The sequence below is a fragment of the Gopherus evgoodei genome, chromosome 7 (genome assembly GCF_007399415.2).
Source record: "Gopherus evgoodei ecotype Sinaloan lineage chromosome 7, rGopEvg1_v1.p, whole genome shotgun sequence".
In the NCBI taxonomy this organism is placed as follows: Eukaryota; Metazoa; Chordata; order Testudines; family Testudinidae; genus Gopherus; species Gopherus evgoodei.
The window spans coordinates 1,339,554-1,349,166 of NC_044328.1; the positions used below are offsets into that span (position 1 = coordinate 1,339,554).

Here is a 9,613-nt window from a genome sequence, read left to right on the forward strand (position 1 = left end):
TGCCTCACTGCAGCCTTGTTCTCGCTGCCTGGCAAAGCAGACGTCACAGGCCCTCCCAGCAGCCTGGCCAGCCCCAGGCGGGAGCCACCCCTGCAGCTGGGGCCCCACGCAGACAGCAAGGCCGCTGGGCTAAGCCAGGCCGTGGGGAAAGTCCTGGAGATGCTCAGGGCGCTACTGGGACTGGGAGAGATGGGCTGTCCCGGCGTGCGGGGCTGGGAACGGGGCCTGGCCAGGGCTTGGCCTGCTTTGGCATCGCTGCGGCCATGCCGCTGGCCCAGGAGCACTCGGTAACGCCGCCGCTGTGCCATGCTCCTGCTGGGATGTCTGGCAGGCTTCCTACGCCTGCCCCATTCGGCCAGCCTTCCCCAGGCGCAGGTGCAGGCCCTAGTGGTGGGGGCTGGCCTGGGTTGATAGCCCCATGCTGCTGGGGGAGGGTGTCTGGGGAGGTGAGGCTGCTCCTGTGCTCTGGTCCTGCAGGTGGGGTGGGGGCAGGGAGCCCTGGCCTCCCGTGAGCTCAGCTGCCGGGGGCGAGGAGGCCAGTGCATAAAACCAGGCCTGCATGAGCCCTCGGCAAGTCATGCCAGCTCTCGGGGAGCCCAGCCTGGGGCCCCAAGAAGCAAATGCAGGCTGCAGTGTCCGCAGGGGCCCCTGGTACCCAGCCCAGCCGGCGCACTGACAGGGGGCAGCCATAAGGGGCGGGGGGTGGGGGCTGGCTGGTGAAGCCGAGGTGAGGCTGTCAACCCCCCGGGACACACGGCCCGGCTTGGGCTCAGCTGTGAGGAATCACAGATCACAGGGGGCTGCACCGAGCATGGCACAGGAGACGCTGCCCCTTTGCTAGCCCCAGCCCCAGCCCCACCCATCAGACTCCAGCAGCTGTGCTGGGTCCTGGAGGGTCATGGGGATCTTCAGCAACGATCTGAGCCCAGCTCCCAGCCAGACCCCCAATCCCACACCATGCTGTGGCAGTCAGGGTCAGCAGGGCCCCCTTGCTAGGGCAGGGCATGTTCAGCCTCAGGACGGAGCTGAGGGGCCAGGGGTCCCGGTGGGGCTGGAGGGGGGGCAGGTCTGAGACCTCTCTGATGCGTGGTTGGAATGTGATGAGCCTGAGGCTCCTGGGAAACCCCTGCCCAGAGCACCCCCCGTGTGACTCTCCCAGCCCCTCTCCCTCGCCCGACCCTGGACATGAAACCCCAACACAGACAGCCCCAGCTCGTACCAGCAACCCTTTATTTAGGGAGGTGAATCCACAGCAAACAACAGAGATCTGGGTGCAGCTGGGCCCACGAGTCAAACAGGCAGGGGCCTGGGAAACACGCCAGGGACAGAGCCCCTCCCTGTCACACAGCGGGGCCAGCTCCTGCCCCAGCCATGCAGAGCAGGCCCCGGGGCCATGCGCAGAGCTGCAAGTGGCAGGGAAGATGGGAAAGATCCGCAGGCACCGGGGAGGACTGCCTGGCTGGTGCCTGTGGCACGTCCTGTGCTGACAGGTGGGATCTCCCCAAGGGAGGGATGGGGGCACAGCTGGGAGGCAAGGGCACTGTGCAGGACATGCCCAGGGAAAAGACAGGGCAGCAAGACACTAGTAGGTGGAGGCCCGTGGCTCTCCAGTGCGCTGGGGCTTGGCCATTCGTGAGCAACATGGCACAGCCTGAGCACGAGGCAGGCGGGCACCAGGCAGCTCTGGGCCCGTCCGCTGCACATGGGGAGCAAGCCTGGCTGTACAGGGCAGGGACACATCTGCCCAGTCCATGTCCTCTCCCACAGCAGCATGGGGCTGCTGGGCTCTCCATGAGCAGAGGCTGCGGCTCTCCAGTCCCTCCTGGGCTCCTCGCCTGCTCCCTCCAGCCCAGGGCAGCCTCCGGAGGTCCCAGCACCAGGCCCTGTGTACGGGAGCCACGGAGCAGGCTCCTCAGCAAACTGCAAGGGAAACAAAGTCAGGAGCTGAGCAGCCAAGCCCCAGCCACAGTCCCAAACCCCAACCTCCACCCCCCAGTCCCAGCTCTGCCCCCAGCCCCCGCTGCCTGTTTGTCAGGGCACCGATGGGTCGTGGCTCCTGTCATTGACATAAATGATGGGGTGTTGGGACCCCAAGAACGACAGCCAGAGGCCACGTGCAATCCTTGTGCTGCCTGCGGGCTTTCCCCTGGGTAGGGGTCCTGGCCCTTAAACCCAAACAGGCAGCAAAGGGTTAACCCTGCTGCCAGGGGTCAGAAAGGCCCCCTCAGCCTTGCCCTTTGTTCTCTGTTGTCTCACCCCCATGAAGGTGTAGAGTCACCTGGCCAGAAGTGCCCAGGGCCTTGCCCCAGCTCAGAAAGGCCTCACTGCTTCAGCCGGAATGGACACATGCAGCTCACAGGAGAAGTGTTCAGGGTTGCCAAGGGGAGACTATCTCCTGGGGTCTGGACTTTCTGGAGCACCACTTGGAGACCAGGGCACTGCAGCCTGAGGACCCTGTCTCAGAGTATGCAGCTCCCCCTTGTGTCACGGAATGTGGAGGAGTGCAGCCCTGCACCCCTCTTCCTGGGACCCACAGTGACTCTCGGCCAGCCAGTAAAACAGAAGGTTTATTGGACAACAGGAACGCAGGTTACAGCAGAGCTTGCAGGCACAGTCAGGACCCTTCCACCGAGTCCTTCTGGGCTTTCAGGGTGCTTGGATCCTAGCTAGGATACCCTGAATTCCGCCCACACAGCCCCAAGCCCAAACTCAGACTGCTTCCCTCCTGCCACTCCCTTCCTTTGTCCCCTTCCCGGGCAAAGGTGTTGACCTTTCCCCTCCCTTACCTAGCTCAGGTTACAGGCCCTGGCATCATCCATCCCCTAAAGTCCTCCCCTGCTCTCCCACTCCCCACACAGACAGTCCCGACTGCATCACACCTTGGGCAAAGCAGAGCCTCGGACCTGGCACATTAAGGGGGCACTGCCAACGAGACTGTGTACTACCTGGGGGCATCGAAGCCCCGTGTAAGGCCGTGAGGCCAGGGCAGGTAGCCCCTTCCCAATCCCCTGTGCCCTGCAGCTCAGAGCACACAGGGAGAGTTTGAGCTGAGCCCCGGCCGGATAAAGGCTGCAGGGGAGCTGAGCCCCACGGGCCCGGCTGGCCCTGCCCTGGATGCTGCACAGACCCCAGCCAGGCCAGGCCCAGAAGAGCCCTGTTCCCAGGTGGGGGCTCCCCCTGATGTGGGGCACTGGAGGCTCCAGCCCTCAGACTCTCTGTGCCAGTACACGGCCACATCCTGCCTGTGGCACAACTGACATTCAGCTCCCATAGCAGGCTGGGATTCCAGGGGAGCCCACGTCCCCCACCAGGCCCAGCACTACAGAGCTCTCACCTCTGGGTTCGGCTCCCTCCCTCAGCTCCACCGCGTCATCTGCCCTCAGCTTCTGCCACTGCTTCTTCGGTGTCCAGGAGCCTGCAGCCACTGGCCTTTCCCAGAGGGCCTGGAGGGTGCCGAGCAGCCTGGGGCTGGGCTCAGCGCAATCTCCAAAGATGAATTTCCCAGCACAATTCCATCCAAAGTGGAGCTTTCCTCCAGGCCTGGCTGGCAGCCCCGTTCCAGCCCTCGCAGCCAGTCCATCCCCGGGGCCTCCTGGCTGGAGGAGGGGTCAGGAGAGGAGCCAGAGCTGGGGCTTTCCCAGGATGTGCTGGAGCCGGTCAAGTTCCCCAAGCTGTCAGCTTTCGGGTGGAGGGCCCCAGGCCAGGCTGATCCACCCTCTGGCTCCCTCTGCCTTTGCGCAGAGCTCTGGAGGTCGCTGGGGTGAAAGGCACTTTCCTGAAACAGGGCACAGCCCCCAGCCGCTGCATCTCCAGTGTCCTTCTGTGCCTCCTTCACAGCAAGTCACGCCTGCCCAGCTCCGGGGGCAAGAACAGCGCAGGGATCGATGGCACTAGGGTGGAAGTCTGTAAAAAATCGAAGGCACTGGGGCTCCTCTGCGCTGCCCAGAACGGCTTTGGCACAGCCGCTGCCCAGGGACCGGGGGCGCGGCCCTGAGTCACCACTTGTGGAATCAGCCCGCGGAGCAGGGAGGCCAACACTTCCCTTGTGCCCCAAGCAGCACAGGCCAGGCTTGCCCTGCTGGCGGAACCCTGTGCAGGGGATCTTCCAAAGTGGAGCCGTCTTGGAGAGGTCTGTGCTTGGTTATGAAACCTGCCTGTCCTTCCCTTGAATTTCCTTATTGGGCTAAATTCCACCAACCTCAAATCCGTCCCACCCTGCAACTTCAATTGGGCACAGTGTCTTTCACTTCCTGTCCTCACCAGCTGCACAGCGATTAAACGACTGCTGCGCGCCACCCCAGAGGTAGCTGCATTTCCCTGGCAGGAGCGGCGATCCCTGTCTACAGCTTGTCAGGGGCTGCGTGCCCCCTGCAAAGAAGGCGGCACTACGGAGAGACACACCCATGAGCAGGAGGCTGAACTGAGGAGGGCTCCCAGGCTGCCCTGACATACCCAGGCCTGGAACATCTTGCGTGGCTCAGCCCCAGCTCCCTCCTCCCCCACCCATGAGTCAGGGCTGGGAATGGGCAGCAGCAGTGAGCAATGGCATTGCCCTGCTGGGGCCCCACTCCTGGGCAGGGCCGAGGGAGGGGTGGTGGCTCTGGGCTGGCACTGGACTCCCCTTCCCGCCACATGCCATCCGCCCAGCCTAGGTGGGGACCGCATCTGGGGCTAGGGGGATAGTTCTGTCCCTGAACAGATGGGGCAGGAGCAGGGGCTGCATGTGGGGGCAGGGGAGTGTGAGGGCCCAGCCCCTGAGAGAGGTCCCCCCCACACAGAACAGGGGATCTCTGGGCAGTCGGTTCTCATAGATCAGGGCTTCTCCCTGGGCGTTTCTGGCCTGGGGAGGGGCTGATGCTGGGATGCTCATCCTGGCTGGGCAATGGGTGCTAGGAGTGGTTCCTGGGATGCCAGAGCTGTCCCTGGCCCTGGCCCAGAACTCTCCCCTCCCCTCCCATGACAGCCATGGGGGCCTGCTCCCTCCTGTCCCAGCCCCACAGCCCAGCCGCCCCCGGGGAGCAAGTGAGCAGAGACCCAGAGCCAGCACCCACCTGTAAGAGCCAGAAGGGGGGAGCCCGAGGGCTGGCAGCCCCACCTTCGGGCGATCAGGGCTTGGGTTCTTTGGCTGAGGATAGCCTGTGTCTGTCCGTCCGTCCGTCCGTCCTCCGGGGAGGGAAGGGGGGCCTTTGTCTAGGGATTGCAGGTCCCTGACTGGCTAGGGGAGCTGTCAGGCGGGGGGAGGTCTGTCCATCCGCCTGTCTGTCTGGGGTCACTCAGTCTCTGGCGGGGGGCAGGGGGCTGTCTATCTGTCTGTCCGGGGGTGCTCAGTCTCTGGCGGGGGGGGCTCCGTCCATCCGTCTGTCTGTCTGGGGGCACTCGGTCCCTGGCGGGGGGCAGAGGGCTCTGTCTGTCTGTCTGTCCGGGGGCACTCGGTCCCTGGCAGGGGGCTCCGTCTGTCCGGGGGCACTTGGTCCCTGGCGGGGGGCAGGGGAGGCTCTGTCTGTCCGTCTGTCTGGGGGCACTCGGTCCCTGGCGGGGGGGCAGAGGGCTCTGTCTGTCTGTCTGTCAGGGGGCACTCGGCCCCTGGCAGGGGGCTCCGTCCATCCGTCTGTCTGTCTGGGGGCGTTCAGTCCCCGGCAGGGGGCTCCGTCCATCCGTCTGTCTGTCTGGGGGCGTTCAGTCCCTGGCGGGGGGCAGAGGGCTCTGTCTGTCCGGGGGCACTTGGTCCCTGGCGGGGGGCAGGGGACTCTGTCCGGGGACGCTCGGTTCCCAGCAGCGGGCAGAGGGCTCTGTCTGTCCGTCTGTCCGGGGGCGCTCGGTCCCTGGCGGGGAGCAGGGGGGGCTCTGTCCGTCCGTCCGGGGGCGCTCAGTCCCCGCCGCGGGGCAGGCCGCTCGGTCTCCGGCAGGGGCAGAGAGGACCCGTCCGTCTGCGTGGGGGGCTCCGTCCCCGCCGGGCCCCGGGCGGCGCTCAGACGATGTCGCGGTGGCCCCGGCAGCGGCGCGCCAGGCAGTAGAGGCCCGAGAGCAGGTGCAGGGCGGCGGCCAGGGCGGCGCAGGCGGCGGCGGCCAGGTAGGCGCGGTAGAGGCAGGGCTGGCTGTAGCCGGGCAGGTTGCAGTAGCTGTGGCGCTCCGCCTTGTGGCCCATGACGCCCGCGGCCGCCGCGTACAGCCCGGCGCCCAGCAGCAGGTCCTGCGCCGCGTTGGCCAGCAGCCAGCGGGCGCCCAGCAGCGGCAGCAGCGCCCAGCGCCCCAGCAGGCTGAGCCCGGTGACCGCCAGCGCCAGCAGCCAGGCCAGCACGGCGGCGAAGAGCGCGAAGTGCGCCGCCCCCTCGTACTTGTGGGCCGCCACCGTCCCCCAGCAGGCGGCGCCCAGGAGCAGCTGCCCCAGGCGCAGCGGGGCCAGCGGGCTGCGCAGGAAGGGCCGGTGCAGGCTCAGCGGGCCGGGCGGCGGCGCGGCGGGCGGCGCGGGCGGGGGCATGGCGGCGGCAGCGCTGGGGCCTCGGGCCGCTCCCCGGCCCTGCGTCCCGGCAGCCTCTTCCTCCGCGCTCGGCTGCCAAACAGCTGGCGCCTAACGGTCCTTCCTGCGCCGGGCGCCCGCCCCGCCCTCGGCCCGGCCCCGCCCCGCCCGGCCAGCCGGGACGTGCCGGCGGCTCCCTGCGAGCGGCAGGCTCCGCACAGCGTCTCACCCGGCCTGGCCTCTCGCTGCCTGCGGGGCCCGGGCGCGCTCGGTGGGGCGCAGGGAGAGTTCCGGGCCGCGCGTCCCCGTCCAGCTGCGGGGTGCGGACAGAGCCCTGGGGGCTGCCGCTTCCACTTACAGGCCCAAGCGCGTCACCGGGGTCCCCAGCTCCGCCGGGCGTCCCCCGCCCTATCACAGCTCCGGGCGTCCCCAGCCCCATCACAGCTCCGGGCGTCCCCAGCCCCACTGGGCATCCTCAGCCCCATCACAGCTCCAGGCATCCCCCGCCCCATCACAGCTCCAGGCGTCCCCAGCCCCATCACAGCTCCAGGCGTCCCCAGCCCCATCACAGCTCCGGGTGTCCCCAGCCCCACTGGGCATCCTCAGCCCCATCACAGCTCCGCCGGGCGTCCCCCACCCCATCACAGCTCCGGGCGTCCCCAGCCCCACTGTAACTCCGGGCGTCCCCCGCCCCATCACAGCTCCGGGCGTCCCTAGCCCCACTGGGCATCCCCCGCCCCATCACAGCTCCGCCGGGCGTCCCCAGCCCCACTGGGCATCCTCAGCCCCATCACAGCTCCGGGCGTCCCCCGCCCCACTGTAACTCCGGGCGTCCCTAGCCCCACTGGGCATCCCCCGCCCCATCACAGCTCCGGGTGTCCCCAGCCCCACTGGGCATCCTCAGCCCCATCACAGCTCCGCCGGGCGTCCCCAGCCCCACTGTAACTCTGGGCGTCCCCAGCTCCATCACAGCTCCGCGGGGCGTCCCCCGCCCCATCACAGCTCCACAGGGCGTCCCCTGCCCCATCACAGCTCCAGGCGTCCCCAGCCCCATCACAGCTCCGGGTGTCCCCAGCCCCACTGGGCATCCTCAGCCCCATCACAGCTCCGGGCGTCCCCCGCCCCACTGTAACTCCGGGCGTCCCTAGCCCCACTGGGCATCCCCTGCCCCATCACAGCTCCAGGCGTCCCCAGCCCCATCACAGCTCCGGGTGTCCCCAGCCCCACTGGGCATCCTCAGCCCCATCACAGCTCCGCCGGGCGTCCCCAGCCCCACTGTAACTCTGGGCGTCCCCAGCTCCATCACAGCTCCGCGGGGCGTCCCCCGCCCCATCACAGCTCCACAGGGCGTCCCCTGCCCCATCACAGCTCCAGGCGTCCCCAGCCCCATCACAGCTCCGGGTGTCCCCAGCCCCACTGGGCATCCTCAGCCCCATCACAGCTCCGGGCGTCCCCCGCCCCACTGTAACTCCGGGCGTCCCTAGCCCCACTGGGCATCCCCCGCCCCATCACAGCTCCGGGCATCCCCCGCCCCACTGTAACTCCGGGCGTCCCTAGCCCCACTGGGCATCCCCCGCCCCATCACAGCTCCAGGCGTCCCCAGCCCCACTGTAACTCCGGGCGTCCCCCGCCCCACTGTAACTCCGGGCGTCCCCAGCCCCACTGGGCATCCTCAGCCCCATCACAGCTCCGGGCGTCCCCCGCCCCACTGTAACTCCGGGCGTCCCCAGCCCCACTGGGCATCGTCAGCCCCATCACAGCTCCAGGCGTCCACCGCCTCACTGTAACTCTGGGCGTCCCCAGCCCCACTGGGCATCCCCCGCCCCATCACAGCTCCGGGCGTCCCCAGCCCCACTGGGCATCCTCAGCCCCATCACAGCTCCGGGCAACCCCAGCCCCACTGGGCATCCCCCGCCCCATCACAGCTCCAGGCGTCCCCAGCCCCATCACAGCTCCGGGTGTCCCCAGCCCCACTGGGCATCCTCAGCCCCATCACAGCTCCGCAGGGCGTCCCCCACCCCATCACAGCTCCAGGCGTCCCCAGCCCCACTGGACATCCCCAGCCCCATCACAGCTCCGCGGGGCGTCCCCTGCCCCACTGTAACTCTGGGCGTCCCCAGCCCCACTGGGCAGCCCCAGCCCTGCCACCACAACGGGTGTCCCTAGCCCCGCCGGTTGTCCTCAGCCCAACTGGGCGTCCCCAGCCCCACTGGGCATCCTCAGCCCCATCACAGCTCCGCGGGGCGTCCCCCGCCCCATCACAGCTCCACAGGGCGTCCCCTGCCCCATCACAGCTCCAGGCGTCCCCTGCCCCATCACAGCTCCAGGCGTCCCCAGCCCCATCACAGCTCCGCAGGGCGTCCCCCATCCCATCACAGCTCCAGGCGTCCCCAGCCCCACTGGACATCCCCAGCCCCATCACAGCTCCGCGGGGCGTCCCCTGCCCCACTGTAACTCTGGGCGTCCCCAGCCCCACTGGGCAGCCCCAGCCCTGCCACCACAACAGGTGTCCCTAGCCCCGCCGGTTGTCCTCAGCCCAACTGGGCGTCCCCAGCCCCACTGGGCATCCCCAGCCCCATCACAGCTCCACAAGGCGTCCCCAGCCCCATCACAACGCCGGGCGTCCCCAGCCCCATCACAGCTCCGGGCATCCCCAGCTCCGCCGGGCATCCCCAGGTCCACCGGGTGTCCCCAGCTCTGCTGGGTGTCCCCAGCCCCACCAGGCATCCCCAGCCCCTTCAGGCATCCCCAGCCCCATCGCAACACTGGGCGTCCCCAGCCCCATCACAACTCCGGGCATCTCCAGCCTCACTGGGCGTCCTCAGCCCCACCCCTGCGCCTCGTGTCCCTCACCCCACCACTGCGTCTGAGTGGCCAAAGCCTGATTCTTCAGAGAAAGGCATAAATCCCCTCCACCCGGCTGTGTCCCTGTGGTGTGCGGTGGTGTGGCCCTGTGGGTCTCGGGACATGGGAGAGACAGGGCGGGTGACATCATATCTTTTATTGCACCGATTTCTGGGGTGAGAGACGGGCTTTCCATCAACACGGGGCTCTTCCTTGGGAAGCACGCGCACCTCTCTCACCAGCAGAAGTTGGTCCAGTAAAAGATATTCCCTCCCCCTTTGTCTCTCTCCTGTGCCTCACTGTCCAGCTACC

General features: G+C 68.1%; 1 protein-coding gene across 2 annotated transcripts; it reads right to left on the reverse strand.

Moving 5' to 3' along the window:
* Positions 1 to 1,213: 1,213 nt before the first annotated feature.
* On the reverse strand, positions 1,214 to 6,585 carry MARVELD1 (MARVEL domain containing 1). Of its 2 annotated transcripts, XM_030570568.1 has the most exons (3): positions 5,052 to 6,585; positions 3,335 to 4,385; positions 1,214 to 1,920 (listed from the first exon to the last, which is right to left on the reverse strand). In XM_030570568.1, exon 1 carries the CDS (start codon positions 6,476 to 6,478, stop codon positions 5,969 to 5,971), a length of 510 nt encoding a protein of 169 aa, XP_030426428.1. In that variant the 5' UTR covers positions 6,479 to 6,585; the 3' UTR covers positions 1,214 to 1,920; positions 3,335 to 4,385; positions 5,052 to 5,968. The 2 variants fall into 2 exon arrangements, with proteins under 2 accessions (XP_030426428.1, XP_030426426.1); XM_030570566.1 differs by having other exon boundaries at positions 3,335 to 6,585.
* Positions 6,586 to 9,613: the final 3,028 nt, after the last annotated feature.